Source organism: Vigna unguiculata, chromosome 5, assembly GCF_004118075.2.
Source record: "Vigna unguiculata cultivar IT97K-499-35 chromosome 5, ASM411807v1, whole genome shotgun sequence".
NCBI classification, from domain to species: Eukaryota; Viridiplantae; Streptophyta; class Magnoliopsida; order Fabales; family Fabaceae; genus Vigna; species Vigna unguiculata.
Genome location: NC_040283.1, coordinates 1,814,805 through 1,834,050, shown reverse-complemented (window position 1 = coordinate 1,834,050; position 19,246 = coordinate 1,814,805). Strand labels below are relative to the sequence as shown.

The 19,246-nt window shown below is 28.7% G+C and overlaps 1 protein-coding gene across 1 annotated transcript; it reads right to left on the bottom strand.

Moving 5' to 3' along the window:
* Positions 1–7,067: 7,067 nt before the first annotated feature.
* LOC114184669 (transcription factor DICHOTOMA-like) lies at positions 7,068–8,973 on the bottom strand. The gene is made up of 2 exons (XM_028071984.1): positions 7,502–8,973; positions 7,068–7,387 (listed from the first exon to the last, which is right to left on the bottom strand). Exons 1-2 carry the CDS (start codon positions 8,541–8,543, stop codon positions 7,332–7,334), a joined length of 1,098 nt encoding a protein of 365 aa, XP_027927785.1. The 5' UTR covers positions 8,544–8,973; the 3' UTR covers positions 7,068–7,331.
* Between the last annotated feature and the right edge of the window lie 10,273 nt (positions 8,974–19,246).

Sequence of the window (19,246 nt, the reverse complement as noted above, 5' to 3'; positions counted from 1 at the left end):
AAAATATTTTACAAAAGAATTGGCAACAATTTCCTTCAATTTTTTTTCATAATAAAATTTATAAGTATTTTTTTTAAAAAAATTTCAAAATAAAATGAACAAGAAATATGAATTTTTTTAGTAATAAAACATAACACACCGATTGTAAAAAGAGGCATCACCCACCGGGAGAATGCAAAATTACCCGGTCTCATTAAATATTACAGATAATAATGCTTAAACTTTAAACAGACAATTTTTCTTTCAAAATAATTAACATTAACTTTCTTAAATCAGATGTTTAACTATTAAACTAACTATACACATGAATGATTATGAAACCCTAAAAAAAAAAGGAGTGAGAATAAGTCCGTACTAGTTAGAGTGTTGAAAAGAAGTTGTGTAGGTAAAAGTGGTTAGGTAAAAGAGTGATAACTAAGGTGAGGTGAGGTATATAGTATAGCTAGCTAGTCTTCACATTCTCCTAATATTTCACATGAGAGCAGAAAAATAGCTGAAGAAAGGGATGGGTCATCAACTACGTCTACCTTACATAAATCAATGACACACTGCTGCATATACATTATGCAAACGTACCAATTTCGAAATTTCTCAAGGATCCACTTAGTCAGAACAATCTTACAAAATCATTTTCTCAAATATAATATCATTGCCTTTGCCTGTGTCTGCGCTCATCATATCAGCTTTTTTTTTTCATATTTTATTTGCTGCTACATACGGCCCAGAGAGAAAGAGAGACGTACAGGTTCAGCACCAGAGGTATCTGCATGCCATGCACTCAACATCATTATCAATCATCATATCTATATACAAACATTTTTATATCTAGGAACCAAAGAATTGCATAAATCATTTAAATTATGTTTCATTACCTAGAATAATGGTAACTTTCTTTTCCATGTGGTGTTTTATTTATATTTTTAGGCCGGAATTCATCCAAGTTTATGTAAATTTGATATAAAAAAAAGTTAGATTTATAAGGTTAAGTTAGACTTAAATTTCACTTCTTAAAATTATATTAAAGTCTGTTTTATTAAATTTTGTTGTTCGTTGAGTTTATTGTGTTATCTACTATCAGACTCAATTAGACTATTATCATACCATCTTAATATCCTTTCTCATGTTATATTTCTATTGAACCGATGAAAATAATGTCTTGAAAAGTCTCACATCGTTTAGGACAATCAAAATAGTGGGTATTAGTGACTATATAATGGACTATAAGTTCATGATGTTTGTTGTCTAGGTGAAAGACACTTCAAGCTTGAATTTGACTTTTCTTATTTCTTATACTCTTGTAATAAGAATGTTGTAAGAGTTGAGTTAAATTATTACTTTGAAGAGTGTGGATGTATTCGAAAACAAAGAACATAAATGTATTATCTATATATTTTTCTTATGATTATTTTATTTCTCTATTAATAAAATAATTTTTGAGAGATTTTTTCTAACAACTTTGATATGAAAAGAATTGTAAAAGTTTCACGTCGATTAAAAATAAAATAAGTTTACAATAAAATCAGTTTACACTGCGACCTTTCTTAGAAACTCGTTCCATGATATTGAATTATAAGCTTCAATTTAAGCTCTTAAGTTGTAAAACCTAAATATTTGTTATGAGTTGAGACGGTGAATAAATAGTGGTCAAAAACCACTTACTACTTTCTCCATTAGCTCTCAGTTTCCCTATATTTGGTATAGGGTGGCAGAACCTAAGCATGGTTTTTAGGTAGCATGCAGAAGAAAAATTATTACCAAAACATGCAGTAATCGAACACTTCTGCAAAGAGTATGTAACCTAATCTCAGGTGCTATATACCTGTTTTTGTGTTAGTGCCTTAATAACATCTCTCTCTCTATCTCTCACTCTCTCGAGGTTATTGCCACTCTGCTTTTCAACAGTGTTCTTTCCAGGAGTTTCTTCTCTGTGAAGTTGTTTACGTACACTACCAGCTGCTTCTGTTCAACAAGTTCTTCTTGTACGCAAGTACGTTTGTTTTTCTTCTTTCTCACTTATTTCGTTTTTCTTTGATATATAGAATCTACGTGCTTATGTTTCAATATATGCGTGTTGTTGTTCCAGAACTCTTCAGCTTCTTTATTCCTTATTCTGTTTTATGTGAGCCTGTGAAATCTTAAGAGTTGAAGCTATATATGGTTTTTTCATTGTTTACTTCACCTCATTTTTATCTTCAGTTCAGTTTTTTGTTTTTAATGTATGACGTGTTACAATCGATGAAGTTAAAAACATGTTTCAGTGTGTGGTTTTTACTGAATGAATCAAAATTATACTGAAGATTATTATTATTATTATTATCATCCATCTCACCCCTTTCTGTGCCGGTCTTCACTATTTATTTATTGATTTCATATTTGAAAGCTTGAAATCCTTTTGTACAAAAAGAAGAAAACACTTTCATTCACAATGAAATTGGAAAGATGATTGTCTGTTGAAAAAATGTACTCTTATTTAAGGTTTTTAATCCAATAAAAAAAATTAAAAACACTTATTCATCTTAAAAGCTAATTAAACATAACCTTTGACCCCTAATTAATAACTTTTAACATAAAAATCTGCTCAAAATTTGATAAAACTATTATAAACGATAATACTTGATCATTTTTTACTTAACTATTAAAATTATTGATTAAATTTGAAAAAAAAACCCGGAGGTGTATATATACGTTTTTATATTTAAGTGGTCAAATTATATATATATATATATATATATATATATATATATATTATGTGACTATACTAATTTCAATTTTAATTATTTACATAAATTTGTGAATCACTAAACTTAATTTTTAATTAAAATAATGGTATGTCAAAATCTGTATAGTACATTATTTTCAATGTTTAAACTTTCATTTACAATATCTGTATTTCTTATTAAAAATGACAAATAACTTTATCTTTCCAACTTCATTATTATTCAATCTCAAATAAAAATATTGATGAGAAGAAAACAACTGATATTGTTTTTAATATCAATTTTTATATCAATAATAACACACATATCAACATTTCTTTTTCTCTCTTCTGCATATGAGATCAGAGTATCCAAGAATAAATTTTCTTGTAATTTATTACTGCACACAGACTGTTATGTATGTTGAATATGTTGGAGTTATCATATGTTTTTGTCTTTCTTTTGGTCACAAGCTGATCTGCAAATTTTCTCTTACAACTTTTCAGCTTAAGTATTGACTTTTTTACGATAAAATAGAAGGAGGAGACAATGTGGAAGCGAGCCATGTATAAAGCTCACTCTGTCATCTGTAAGCAATCATTATCTTTTCTTCTTTTACTTAAATTAACTTTCATTTTCATTCTCATCTAACTTTCTTCTTCAAAAGTTACCTTAGTAAAATCCCTTGTATGAATAACAACGAAATTAAAAAGAAAAAAATGATGATAATCTATTAAATATAAAGTTATATCAAACACATGGACAAGCAAAATTAGTCTTTGGAACAGTTTAATTTTCTCTTATTGATGGTTGATTTGTATAGCAGTTGAAATTTTACCTTTTATTTTTGCTGTTTACGTTGTCTCTCCTTCTGAAATATGTGTGATTTTATATTGTAAAAGTACAATGGAACTGCACATTTTGTATGGATGATGATGGTTAGGTGGGGTGCAATAGAAATCTAATGACCTAAACGTACGAATATATATATATATATATATATATATATATATATATATATATATATATATATATATATATATATATATATATATATATATATATATATACTTTTATCTTTAAATATTTGTTGGGATGATTTAGGTGAGAATCAGATCTTCCATCCTTACCTTTCTCTACCTAACTTCCCTTCTACAATACTATTTTCTGATTCATTAATATAGGTAAAAGCTTATAGTACATTAAAAAAATATTCATTATGAAACGTTTTGAGTAGTCAAAATTATAAATTAATATTTTCATAATTTTAATATGTGGGGTAAAATTAGAAAAACAATAACATATATGTTTTGTTTCTTATAGTAGGCATAGAGACAAGTCTCATGAGTTGAGAGAGAGCAAGTTTTGAATAATTTACACGTACATATATATTATACAAAGAGATGAGTTTGATTAATGATTTTTTTTGTTGATAAAAAATGATATTTAATTAGTCTCATACATATTCCAATCCTATTTGAAATTTTATTTTGATGATATCTAATGCATTTAATAGAATAAAAATTAGTAAAATAGAACTTTTAAATATAATTGAAAAACAGAACCTACACGGCTTTGGTACCATATGCAAATTTCCCCTGCTTAATTCACTTCTTTGGTACATAACAATATTTAGTAGTACTTAAAAAGAGGTCGTATAAGAGAGAATATCAAATTTGGATTTTCTATTTAATTTTTGTGTTATTCCTATGTAGTATTTTCAAAATACATTAAAGGACATTGATTTTGATAATTTAAAATATATTAAAAATATTTTTAAAGTACCGATATTAGTTCATTTTGATTAATCTATTCCGTATAATTAACTTATAACTAATATTTTTGTCCTTTAAGTTGCAAATTCAAAGAATTGCATTTAGATTTAGAAGCTATCTTAACAAGAGTGGAAAACTAAAAGGAACTAGGCAAGTATGCGTCCCAATTTTTAAACTGCATTTTACTGAAGTCATGTCAGTTTTGTATGACATTAGTTTTTGCCGAAACTTATTTCAGTTCTTGCTGAAACTTTGGTCGAATACTCAGTGTTGAGTCCAATTATAAACCTTCATATTTTGTCTTGGATTTCAACGAAACTTCAGATGCAGTTTTGAATTGTACCGGCCTAAAATTCTGGGTTACGAACATTGACTATTATGTATCTATTGACACACGAGTTCGACCTATGCAGAAAGTTTTACACTAGATTCTATTCTAGCTATAGCTAGTGAAAGTTCTATGGCTTTAGGGTTGTCTAAAAGATTTTATAAGACCTTTTTTGTTGGCTATCCAGAGAACATGTTGACATGACTCTTGGAAACTTTTTTCTCTAACAATTTTCTTGCAGAACCCAACCACTTCATAGATACATCATCCAGAGTCTGTGTTCTTAGTCTGATATGAGAATATAAATAAAAAAACAAAATAATTGCAGAATACCTCTGTATGAGGCTACAAATTTTGAATCATGAATCCCTTTGAATGGTGTCTCTTAGCTTATTGGACAACCTATTTAAATAGATTTCCTAGAAACATTAAGAAATTTCTCCATCAAACACAAACATATACTAAATTCTAGGAAATCTTGGTGGGTGAGTAGTTTAATGTTAAACTTAAACTACTCAAATAGGGAAATAACAGATCAAATAGGTTATACTTGCTTCAGACTTCACCCAAAGACTTATAAATTATGCAACTTCTTGTATCAATTCCACAACTTAGCAGTGAATGAAAAGTTCACATTGGAGAGTATTCTTTCTTGAATATGATTCAGATTCAATAATCAGATGCTTATAACGTATATAATTTCTTTTTGTATAAGAAAATTATAAGAAGAACCAGTTTCTGCAAGTAGGTAGAAAATCAATCAGAGTTATATAAAAAGTATTGTATCTGAACTGTCAGACTTTAAGTTTGTCTTTGTAACATTAAATACAAATGCTTCTGCTAAGTGATCACATTTGTTTTGTCCAACGCTAGATATCGATCCATAAACGTCTGAATTTTTTTAAAAAGTTCTGACAAAGTCATTGTTAGTGCATGACTACAAAGGGCTAAACTGATTATTATTTAGTTATAATACAAAGTCTGTAGCTGACAAAATATATCACAGTGGATCATAAATTCAGTTCAGTCTGTGATATACAATAACTACGTACATAATGCAGCCAATAGTCTTACAGAAAGTTCCTTGAATATTTATATGATCATCATTTACCCCTGCTCTTTGTGGTCATCAAGTACATATTCTTGTTTTCTCTCACAATAGATATCTTAGAATTCTAATAAAAATAACTACAATTATCTATGGATTCAATAAAACAGTAGAAAACTCTTCTTAATTTTTAGTGGAAGAATGCTAATAGAGTGAAGATTTATAGATTGCATGGGTTCAAGGTGATTAACCAATGTAAGACATTCATGGAAATAAAATATTTAATAGAAATAAATACTTTATCGTGTTAAAAATATTAGAATCACTTTACTCTTTTTTTAAGCCATTGAAAATACTTGTTAGAAGTGTATTAAATGATTAAAATGCTTATGATACTTAATGTAATGACATTAGGGATTATAAACTTTGTCCTATAAACCTTACTTTTGCAATGCAATTATGCATAAAGGTTGAGGCATTCCAATTTCTCCTGTGCATATATCTATTCCTTTTGTCGATAAAAAAATGTTTATTAGCAAAGCATAACAATTATATTAGGATCTAACTTCTTTATTAAATTTATTTGTATGCATTTCCCAAATCATATTATCCCAATTCCTTCAGATATATATTATACAAAGAAAATCATTATGACAAATAAATTTGCAACTGGAAAATAAATAAAGAATTATCATGTCATGTATGTTTTGCTTGAAGCTAATGGAACAATGTGTGTGAGAAGAGCAATAAATATATTATGCAAAATTAAAAAATGTGTATAAGTGAAGCTTACTAAGGCATCATACACTAACTAGAGTATATAAACAGGGAGAAACATTCCTCTATAGATTAATTTTATAAAGGTGAGTGAAGTTTCACTTTATAAAATAATAAAATTTGTTTTAATAAGATTTAGTCTTATCATGTCAATCCTTATTAAATTACTATAGGATCATCAACCATATTTAGTTCCAATCTCTTAATCTTCAATTCTTGACTTGTTGATAAGTTTTTCACAGTTGAGTGAAATCTAAATCTATTTTGCAAGGCTCAACTCCTAGTGATTAATTAGTCTAGGTTTGAAAATTATTGTGTGATTTCTTATATTCGACCAGTTGTTAAATTTTAAGGTGGACAATTTACCCTCTTCCATATGAGTTGAGTATATATATATATTGATGATAAACTAATTATGTAAACATTGAAATATGCTAGCAAGAAAGTTCTTTGTAAATAAAATTGACCCTTACACAATATCAGCCACGCTTAAAATACTGGTCAGAAATTATACACGCAGCATCCTTTTTTGCCAACTGTCACATGCCCTTTGTTAATCTAGAGCAAAAAATAATCAGTACATTTTGGAAAGGAAATATAGGACAACAAAAGTCACTGGTAGAAAACACAGAAAGATTCCTCCATGATCATGGAATTCCTTGCAAAACACTAGAGACAATCATCGGATAATACTGAAATTTAACATATTAGGTAGGATGAGGATTGGTGCACTCCTCCCAAGATTTTCCAAAAATTTGAAGCCCTAATAAAAATCAACACATAGGATTTTAAGTATCAGTTTTAGATGTCATTAGCGATTTCAAGAGGAAAGAAACATATTGAGTGAGGTACTTGTTCATGGAAATGAAAAACTTACCTGCAGAAAGATTCATGCTGGCTATTGCACAAAAGGTGGAGCGTCCATTGGCAGCACTATTATTAGCTTCCCAATTTGGCGACAAATTGGGGAAGGAGTGGTAGTCACTGTTGTTCACACTTGCTTCCTTAGGGATCACAGCGTTTTGGTGATGAATGGAAGACATCAGAGAGTGTTTCAACTTTCTCTTGATGACAATGGATTCCTCAATAACGTTGAAGTCGTCATCTCTTGGCACTCCTCCATCTAAATCTTGAGGATGAAGTTGAAGGGGTGACCTTAACTGGTTCAGGATTTGATGGTTTTCAGTTGCAGGGCACTTTTTCTTGGATTCTTGCACCTTCCCTTCCCCACTGCACAGTATCTTGCAACTAGTCCTTTCCCTTGCTCTTGCCCTTGCTTTTTCCCTTGATTCCTTCATCTTTGCTTTGACACAATAAGCAGGTTCTTTCAACTTCCCCTCTTCCAAGTCCACCCCTTGTTGCTGCTGGTGGATCACAGAAACCACTTCACCATCCGAAGATGAAGAGAATTCGAAGCTATCAGCACTGTGCTTGCTTCGAGTTAGCTCCTTAATTGCCTTCTTGGACTTGGTGAAGAGCCAGTCGAGGGTGTTGCTGGCTTTATCAAACCCTAACATGTCTTGAAGATCGAAGAACTTGCGTGCGATCTCAATGGAAAGCCTCACCCTCCGGTCCCTCAAGCCCTGAGAAGTGTGAATCTTGCTGTGCCTGTCTTTCTTGGCCGTTTTCCTCGCTGGTTTCTTGGTGATGCCATAAAGGGCACCACCGAGATCCTGGTTGAGCATTGCTGCAGCGGCACAATCTGCAACTGCCCAATTGGCCAGTGTTTCAGGCATTGGAGCATGATAGTTAGTTGGTATGAAGGTAACAGAAAGTGGATCATGGAGAAAGGTGGTGCTGGCGGAAGAATTTTCAGGGTGAAGGAAAGTGAAAGAAGGGTAAGGCGAAGCAGAAGAAGAAGATGAAGAAGGGAAACGAGGGTAAGAGCCCGAGGAGGTGTAATTAGAGGAAGGGAACATCTCACATAAACAGATTTTCCAATTTCCAACGGAAGAAGGAAAAAAAACCCTAGACAGCTTCTGCAGAATATTGAGGACCACAGCAAACGCAGAAGATGTTTCTTATCTATCTTCCTACTAAGGATACACTTTTTTTAAGACAACATTGATGTTTTTGTGCATATGAAGCATTTGGTAGTGGATTAGGAGGAAAAAGAAAGTGGTTTGATTTAAGAAAGTGAAGAAAGGTTTAGGCCAATGATGGAAGTGTGGTGTGGTTTTCACAGTTTCCATTATAGTTGGAATAGAGCTTCATATTTATCAGGTGAGGTGGTGCAGGACCATGAAGAATGGTACCAAAGGGGTGGGGACTGTGGAGAAAGAAAGAGAGAGAGAAAGAGAGAGTGTAGTATGTATGAGTAGCATAACACAGAGGATAAGACACACATAATTGGTGGATTGTGTGCCTCATTATGTGGAAGCAATGTAAACAGAAGAAGGTCAAATCATTGAGCTTTTGAGCCCGTTAATATATGTGTTTTGTGTACGTTATATGGGTGTGATTCTCTGGCTTCGCGTGGAACCGTTGGATTTAGGGTTAAACTTCGGTGGCACACACTTTAAACAAATCAGGTTAAATGTGAAAATAGGTTTTACTCAGATAACCATGATTTTTCTTCATATATTTTATTAATCAAAGTTATGGCGATATTACTTTTTGAACCATTGACACTGTGACTTTTACATTATATTCATGAAACTTTTTGTATGTTTCTTTTATATACTCTTCTTTTTTTCTTATCTCCCTTTCTAAATTATAAACTGTCACTATATAGCATATTGTAAGCGATCAGAGTAAAACATTTATTCTATTTTTTTTCTTCCACTTTTGTTATACTTTTTTATTTTTTATCAAGTTTACTATTTTTATATTTAAGATGTGCTTAATGTGAAATAAACACTATATAGATTGGAAGTAATATGTTTTCAAAAGAAGTCATAATTAAATTGTATTCATGGATAGCTTAGAAGAATTCAACAACATAAAACAGCTTAACACAATATCTATAGTAGTATTTATTATGTGTGTTAACTTACAAAATTATGTCGAGTTTTTTTATTTTCCTTCTGCAAAATTAAAGTTGAGAGTTACCTTTTTCTGCAGAAGAAATTACACAGTAAGATTGGATTCACTTTTCCCAAGGGACATGAGGTTAAGGAGCTTTAAATATGGTGCAATTGTTCTTAATGTGGTTCAGATTTTATTTTACATTAAATTTTGAGTAAAGAGAAAAATCCTAAGGATAGGGATACCACAGTTTCTCGATCAATAATTTGAAAGTTTAGTTTTTTATTGAGATTTTCAAATTAGTAATTGATTGAATTACATAAAAACCAAAGTTCCATCACTTATAAAGTCATATATATATTTAAAAAATGTTAAAGTTATGTCCGTTTTAGTGAATCAGATTTTTTTCTCTAAGAAATAAATTACGTTATGAATATAAATAAAACTTTACACTAATTAATAATTTTTGTAGTATAACAAATTTTAATTAGACTGCCAATGTTTATATTGATTAAAAAAAGTAACTTTTACATAAACTAATAACTCAATGACTAGTAACTTTTCTGGGTGTATGTTTTTTTGGTTTACATGGTTTCATCATACTAATTGAATCAAAGTGTAAATAAATAAATCCCGGATTTTCATTTACAAGTCATTTAGATTGTATACTAGTATAAAGATACTTTTTTTTTTTATATTATCGTTTCTGATCATGCATTATAAAGCATTTTAATACCCGTTCAGTGAGTTTTAATTCGTTAATAAAAACAAGTAAAAATTTTCATATTAACAATAAAATTACGCAGATCATATCATATATAGTTGTCATATATAAAACCTAACAATTCAATTATTTATAGATATGGCATATATTATTAATATAAGTATACTAAAGAGTATACAAAATGCTTACACAGTATATAAAGACTTACTCAAACTTACATTCACTTTTATTTCTCATCAACACTGAAATCATTCAGTTGTCATCTTAAATTGTTGGTGTATATATAGAATTCAACATTATTTGATAAACCTCAGCTCTGTTTAACATGACGTTAGAATGTAATTAGTCGATGCAGATGACATTAATTGTTTTCGTTGCAGAAATTAAATGAATCGAGTCGTAATCGAATTGTAATACGGAGTTGGATCTTGAGTTATAAATATAACTATGTACTCGATCCTTTGTGGTGATAGTAACATTAGTATCAAAGGTTTGTGCTCCATTGACTTGGTCTAATCGTATCAGCTACTGTCATTTTCAATATAGCTAGAAAGCTCTTTCAATGTCTGACACGCACCTTGGTTGCAGCACAGCAGGGTGGGGGTTACATCTTCCTTCTGATCTGCACTCGACACAAATCACCAATATATTTACTACTGAATGCAGTAGTCACAACAACAAATGAATCACTCATCATCATGCTTTTCTTTTTTACATGTTATATATTTCGATTTTCTCGTCCACCAAAGGGTTTGAGGTTTGACGCTATTTGCACCAAATAAGGTAAATGTTTGAAGGATTTGAGGTTGCGTTTCCAAGATAGGGACATAACTGTCTCTTGACCTCATTCTTTTCCCTCCCCTTTGTAGTAAACTAGTAATCGCTTTTCGGCATTCACTTCAGTGATTCACTCTTCACAGTTAAGGCCATGCAGGTATATATATATATACCATCAATTTATACTTGCTTAAACGCTGCATGTTTTTCACCCACCACCTATCATTCACTTACTTCAAAATTCAATTTTCTTTTTCTAGAAAATACGTTTGTGTATATTCAACAAAAAATAAAAGAAAAATGATTGATATGGTGGTGAAAAAATAGAGCATTATATATAAAAATGTCTATTGCAACGCCACAAATCATTGTCAATGATTATGAAAGTGCCACTGATTTTTCAATACAATTTCAACATTTTTTAAGTCTAACATTAATTAGAGATATGCGTATAATCCTTCTTTTACAAACAAGTTTTCTAAATATAAATTAGGTTTAAAATCTACTTATAACATGATATTAGGATTATTGATTAGAATCTAACTTAATAAAATTTTTTGGACATATTATTTCACCTCCTATCAAACTGTTATTGGACCGTTTATTAATATCTAGTCACAATCACAAAATATGCATACATCGACGTAAGGAGAGTGTGTTAGATTTCGAGTTTGTGTCATTTTGATTTATGCATTAGGCCGAAAGAAACAAAATTGCGAAGAAGAAGAGTTTTTTTTCTCTACTTTTGTATTTATTCAATTCAAATATTTTTTATTTGTTTTTCTCAAATTTTCTAGTTCTAGCACAGAACGGCGGGATGAATAAAAATTGCTACTAGAAAAAATTCATAAAAGTGTTGGGTCCAGTGATAACAACTGAACGTAATACAAATTAGATGATTGCAAATTAGATTCGACACTTAATTAGTGAGATCTCTTTCTGGGGCCATTCACATTTTATATTTAATTTCACTGTCGGTAGAGTCACCGATTGGAACCCCTTCCAATTTTAGTCTATATATAATACGGAATAATGGATAAAAAAATATTTTTACGGACAAAAAATACATAATACCGAATAAATATATATTTCATATAATTAATTTTTTTTAAAATAATTATATTTATAGAATATATCATGGTTAATAGTTAAAGTAAATAAATATTTTAAATATATAAATGATGTATGTATTTTAGAGATTTGATGTTTTGTTGACTTGGTTTAGTTTATTTTAATTGTTAACTTAGCTCTTCAAGTCTAAACACTGTTTTTTTAATGTTTTGGAAGTTTGGGTGTCATGTTTTTCGTTTATTGAAAGCTTGAATTTACATTGGATGAGAAATTTTATACTTTTTATAAAGTTTAAATATATCAAATTTAAGCTATTTTTGTTTTAAATTGTTTAATTTTTAAATATGTTATTTAGAGACAATTTTAATTTATTGAATTTTGATCTTTCGTTAGTCCTGTATTTGGATCTATATTGTTATATTTGTTTTTAACTCAACTCAGTTTATATATATTTTTTTAAGTTTGGTGCGGACTCTGTTAAATTAATATTAACGATAATGTATAAACATGCTTACATGTATAGTTAAGGGCAACATCACGAGCTCTAATTAATGTTAAGTGGAAATGTTTCAACTGAAGTTAAAAAGAATGTATCAATTGAAATTAAATAAAGTTGAAAGATAATATGAAAAAGAAATACATGAATTAATAATAAGAAGAAAAGATATGAAAATTTTCAAATTTTTGTTATTTCAAACGAAACTTAAAATTATGTAGTTTTAAATAATTAAATTATTTTTGTAAAATTTCAAAACTTTAATTTTCTAAATCAATATTTTCAATTGAAATATATTTTATTATAAAGTATTTAATTTTTTTTTAAATGATATCAGAACACAAACTCTCTTCTTTTTTTTTTTGTCTAAGAAACATATTGTTCGTAGCTTCCGTTGATAAAACTTTTGCTAGGTGTAAGCATATTTTCAAAGATAATTTTGACTTATCTTGATTTTTTTCAAAAACAATTTTACTTAAAAAAGAAAAGAAACGGATTTGAAATTAAGTGACACGCCTAAGTAATCGAAAATGACATTTGATAGAGATTCGTTTCCATAAATTGCTACAGTACAAAAGTTAGTGGGGTTTGCTTTAATAATTATACCATATGAATCTAGGAATATAATCAAGATTTGGATATGGTTTTGAGATGGAATTAAACAATAATTAATACAAAATCAATAATTATGCTTGAATCCAAAATTATGCTAGGGATTCCGGTCCAAGGCATAAGAAAAAACATTTTTTTTTTATATAGCTACCATAGTGTTAACTCTTCAAAGTTGGATACATGTAAATTAAAACTTTTTTACATGCATATAATGATTTTATCTTTTTATAAAGAACCTAGGAAGGAGAAAAAAATGACATTTTTTTCATTTCATCTTTTTACTATATCAAGGCCGTGATATAATTACTTGCTGATTGGAAAAGTGTACACAATTAGATATATTGAATCATAAAACTTACATAAATATATATATTTTAAATTAATGTTTTATAATGTTTATTACATATTATTAATTGAAATTTTTTATTTTATAATAAAAAAATAATGTGGAATCTTTTCTCTTAAGAGAAGTCTATTTCCCTAAGGTGGCCCTGCCTAGTAGTATGCACATGTCATGGATCCATCCAAGGAGCCCAAGATAGCATAATTTCTCCTAATTTTTATTTTAAAAAGAATGTGTGTTTTTATAACTTAATTTTTAAAAAAAATCCAATTATCTCATTTTAAATCATGTTAAACGTTAATCAAACTCTTATATTCTTTTATTTTTATTATATTTTGATTTTTTAAATAAATCTATAACTATTATTTTAATAAATTATGTTTACATTCTTTGTATGTTTTAATAATAACAATTATTTTTCTTATTTTCTTTAGTGGTATTTACTAAACCTAAAATATTATGAAAATTTAGATTAAATTTTTAAAATATAAAACAAATCATTTTTTTCTAAAAAATTATGAATATAATAAAATATAAGAATGACTTATTAGTTTAAGATGAATAAAATGAGTGTGATATATTAAAAATATAAAAGAAGTGTATGGTTATTTAAAATTATAATAATTAAGAGTGTCATTTTATTAAAAAACCTAAAAATTATATATATTTTATTTTAAAAATAGAATGTATCATCATTAAACATTATATTTGTTTATTTTAAAAGTCATGTGTAAGTGTAACATATTACTAGTATTAAAAGGTTCGATGCATTAACACTAAATTGAACTTTAAGAAATCTACGGATACCTTAATATTTGTTTCATTTAATAATGCCATAAATGTCTTAAGTATTCAAAAGGAATGAGGAACCCAAGCTAAATGTATAAATTAAAACATGTTAATTATGCTTCCATGGATCTCTAGACAAGTTAGTAGAATGTGTGTATCAATCACAACCTTTTAGATTTTCTTTTCCCTTTTTCATTTTTGTTCGATTGGAGACAGATAGGAAAATGAACAAAAGAATAATAAGAAATTATATTAATTAATATGATAACTGATAAAAAAAATATTAATTGATATGATAAGAAGAAAAAAAAGTAAGATAGAAAAAACAAAAGAAAAAGAGAATACATAATAATAATAACCCTTTAATGTATAGAGTAAATTATTATTTGACACAATATAATATAAACTACTATAGTAAGAAAAAAAAATATTTAAGGACTTTTGTTTGACAGATTTCTATATAACAAAACATTATAATTTACTTTAGACTTTAATATTAATAAACTTAGTATTTCCTGTTTTCTTTTCCTTTTGCACTTAATTGAGTAATGTTAATATGTTTGTACCTTTAAAAATGGCATGGGTATTGAGGTAAGGAAGGGAACTTCTACTCTCCTTTAGTTATTGGCGTTGCTATAATCTTTTTTTCTCAATGTAATTGCCTGCTACAACGATTTAAATGAGGTACCACAATTATTTTAAAGTTATACTTAGAGTTATTATTTTCCTAACTTTTTATATTTTAATTTAAACATTCATATTTTAAGTAGGTTATTTGAGACAAATTACGTTCTTTTTAGTTTTGATATAAATATAAGAAACATAAAAAAAAATATTTTACATCAATTAATTACATAATGTTTAAAATTATTTTTTTACTTTGGTCAAATATAGATTAGGCAACATTTACATGGAAACAACTCAAAAACCATTATTTAAACTAGAAATAGGACATGATTATTTATTTTTGGTTATGTACTAATATTTATTTACCTTTAACATAGTCATTATAGTAAAGATGTTGTCTATTTATTTTAAGCAACAAGTTAGAAAATGTAGATAATAAACAACAATTACTAATAGTAGATAATTTAGATTATATTTTTAAAATTTTAGGTAATTTAGACCACATAGTTAAAAGTGTGGGTAGTTTGGACCATAAATTTAAAAATATGGATAATTTATTTTAAATATTTCGTATTATCATTATATGTCCCAATAATAATTAAATTGTTGCATGGTGTATCAATTGACAAGTGAACTAAGTTATAATTGAATCAAGATATTCGAACTCTTACGTTCTTAAATAAAAGGAGTTATATCCTAACTATTAACTTATTTCTTTAAGTAGTATTTTAAATTATTGTTTAAACTAATAAAATTGTCAAGTAAATTGTACAAACATAAAAAATACTTTTTTTCACTTTGATTAATTTTTTTAAGCTATGTACAAATGAAAAAAAAAAAAAAGATAGATCTTTCATGTCAATTTAGAGGAAATTTACTTAAAAAAAATAGTGTTTACATTAAAATAGCTTATCCATTTTCTCCATTAAAACAACTTGTTATTGAAAAAACAAACTCGTGGAGGTGGAGCAATATGCAAAACCAGATGACCAAAAAGGCGAATCACATCTTCGAGTTACAAACACATGGAACATTCTATAAACATGCAATAGTGATTCGCCGATTGACAAAATTAAATCCTCGCCAAATATTAAATCCTCAAAAGCCTACAAGTCAATAAAAACATTCCAAACATGATTTGTATCACTAAACACTAATAAAAAAATTAGTTAAAAAAATAAGCATTGATTTACATATAAGTAGATAACAATAAACTTAAACTTTTCTAACACTTCACAATTTATAGAAGTAATTATGAATTGGATTTCCTCAACAAAAGAAAAACTGATAGTACCTATCAAATTTAAGAGTTTTTTTTTTCTTTCTTAAAGTTTTGAATACCTTTTCAACGTAAAACTGAAAAGCCAGCATCCTATAAAAGGTTGCAGATACAATTACTACAAGTACTAGACTTACATTCGGACCTTCGCAGCATGATCGTTAGGCATGTTTCGAAAAATATTAGAATATCAAACACAAAGAATACGACAACGTATGTATGAATTTGACTTTGATAAGTACAGAGTTGAAGTTTGATGAGTGTTTTTAAGACATTAATAATTGTAAGAAGTTTGTCCCACTGTTGTTCTTTCTTGAGTGATCCATGGAGACATTGGTTGAAAGCGACCGGTACCTTTTGGTTCTGGCGAGCGAAACGACGAGAAGAAGTGGTAGACAGTGGTAACAGGAAAGAAAGAAAGAAAAAAATTGTTAACCTGTAGCTCAGAAAGTGCAGGGTTTTTGTGTGTTGCATGAGCATGATCATGTGGTTGAGCCTAAGATACTTGGTTTTTTGAGGGGTCCCATGATCAAACTTCTTCTGCTGATGATCTCTTTGTTACTACCATGCCCCCACCAGAAAACCCCTCAGACAAACCTTCATGTGCCGTGGAAAACCATTTCTCACGATTCGGCGACAGTGTGGTACGTTGCCACTTTTCGAGTAGTGTCAGGTTGTTGTTTCATCGCATTCATGCTAGCTGGCCACTTGCATAATTAATTATCACTTTAATTACCTTTTATGTTTCTCATCCTTTTTCCTTTTTTTGTTTTTGCACTTCAAAAACCCCATTCATTCTTCTTCTATTTTCATCTTCACCATCAAAGATCCATTACCGTTTGAGAACGAATCCATCTAGACACAATTTCCACATATAACTCATGTTACTTTGTCTCAAACTATAATAAGCCTTTCATTATTGGAATCATATATCAATTATTAAATTTAGAGCTTATTATCATTGCATTTTATTTTTTAAATATTTTCTTCTTCTTTTTTACATGTTACTTTATTTTTAGTTTTAATCATTTGTATTAAATTGATTTTAAAGCATCAATTGATTTCAATGTAAAAACGATAAAAATTGGTAGATGGTAAATGAAAAGTAAAAAAAAAAATGAATAGAACCGTTAAAAGGTGAAAGACTAGAATAAAGTACTAGTGTTTTTGGTTTTTTGGGAGTTTTAGAGAAAGAGTAGTGGACACAATATTATGAGAGAAAAAAGCATTTGTGGTTCATTTTATTTCTCCTAACATTACTAATATAATAGGGGTTTATTTCAAGTTGATTCCTTATTTTGACTATAGTATTTTTAAAATGTATTTAAATCATATTTTTAAGTAATTAAATGTTTCTTTGTAATTAAAACCTCAACTTTTTGGATGGAATTGAAAAGAAAATGAGTATTAAGATTTGAAATCACTCATGGTAGCAACTATTGCGTACATATAACAAGCTTTTTTTTTATTGAAGATCATCACAATTTAGAGATCCATAACTTACACAAAAAATGCAGCTAATACCAACAAGAACAAAAATCTAAACGGAAAAAAAAATGCAACAGTAAATGAGAAAAAGGAAAAGACAACAACTTTAGAAATCTATTATTGTGTTCACTTGAGAATGAAGAACAAGACAACAAAAAATTAAGAAAATTTAACGTTTCAAGTGAAATATAATCTGTTCCATATTTGTTGTGGTGAAATTGCATTAATGAAACACCATTTTAGAAGAAATTTAGTATTGGCTGTTGGTACAAAGTGTTCTGATAGGGAAAGATTTATCAAACTCTCGAAAAACAAAGAAATAGAAAAAATTGTAACTATTTAAAAGTACTACACATTAAGATGGTATAAAGGAAGGAGCACTGAACTAATAAAGGAATGGAAGGGACATCTAAAGTTGTGAAACAAAAACTATGGATGAATGAAAAGTTATGAATGTGCACTTCAACAGATTCATAATTACATATACGCATAAATGTTATATAAGGTAAGGTTTCCACCACTTATATAATATGAATTAGACTTATTTTAGCTTATATAAGATTTTCGATCCACCCCATCACACCGAGACATATACATATTAAATGTAAGAGTAGATATTAATGAATGATTCGATAACAATTTAATAGCGGTGAAGTAACTAGAGGTAACAATATGGACTTGGTCCATCAAGCTGGCCCACAGACCCGCCAAAAAAATGAAAGGCGGGGCAAGACATTGAGGTCGTGGACCTGCAAAAGTCCGCAACCCGCACGAACTGGTCCGCAGCCCGCAAAAAAAAAACTTGGTGAATATGAATAATACACCGCGTCGTGTATGTTAAAGTATGAATAAGAATATGATGAAAATATTGAATTATCAATTTATTATCCAATCTCCTAAAGTCTTCACTTAATTTTGTGAACTTGTTAAAGTTTCCAAATTTGTTGAACATTGAAAATTTTATCATAAGAATTGAAAAAAAAAAAAAAATAGGCAGACTAGTCTACAGCCGACGAGACCGCACTTATGCAGGACGAGTCAAGTGTGAATCGTACCGGCCCGCATTATCACCCCTAGGAATAATAAATCCAACATTAACAAACTTAGTTAGTATACACTTTAACTACTCTTATACCATATTACAAAATAATCTTTAAATCTAATTTAATCGACCAATAAAATGGGATCTGCATACGTATATATCTAATCACACGTGAGAATTCCAACAATTCATGTTTATTTTTTATTGAGATCACTTTTTTCTAAGAAATAAAAATGCTATAATTATACAATAGGTAACCGTTACCGTTTATTGAATACAATTTTATTATACAAGACTAAAGTTCAAGTATATAGTTACGTAAATGTATTGATACATGGTTAATATAGTCTCTAATATTATTTTTTTATTTATTGTAATGCTATTTTTCTCTTAACAAATTTTAAAAA

Excerpts from the sequence above, each read along its gene's own strand:
- LOC114184669 (XM_028071984.1), bottom strand. The coding sequence starts at position 8,543 with ATGTTCCCTTCCTCTAATTACACCTCCTCGGGCTCTTACCCTCGTTTC. Across the intron at positions 7,388-7,501 it reads CAGCATGAATCTTTCTGCAG|GGCTTCAAATTTTTGGAAAA; the intron begins GTAAGTTTTTCA and ends GATTTTTATTAG.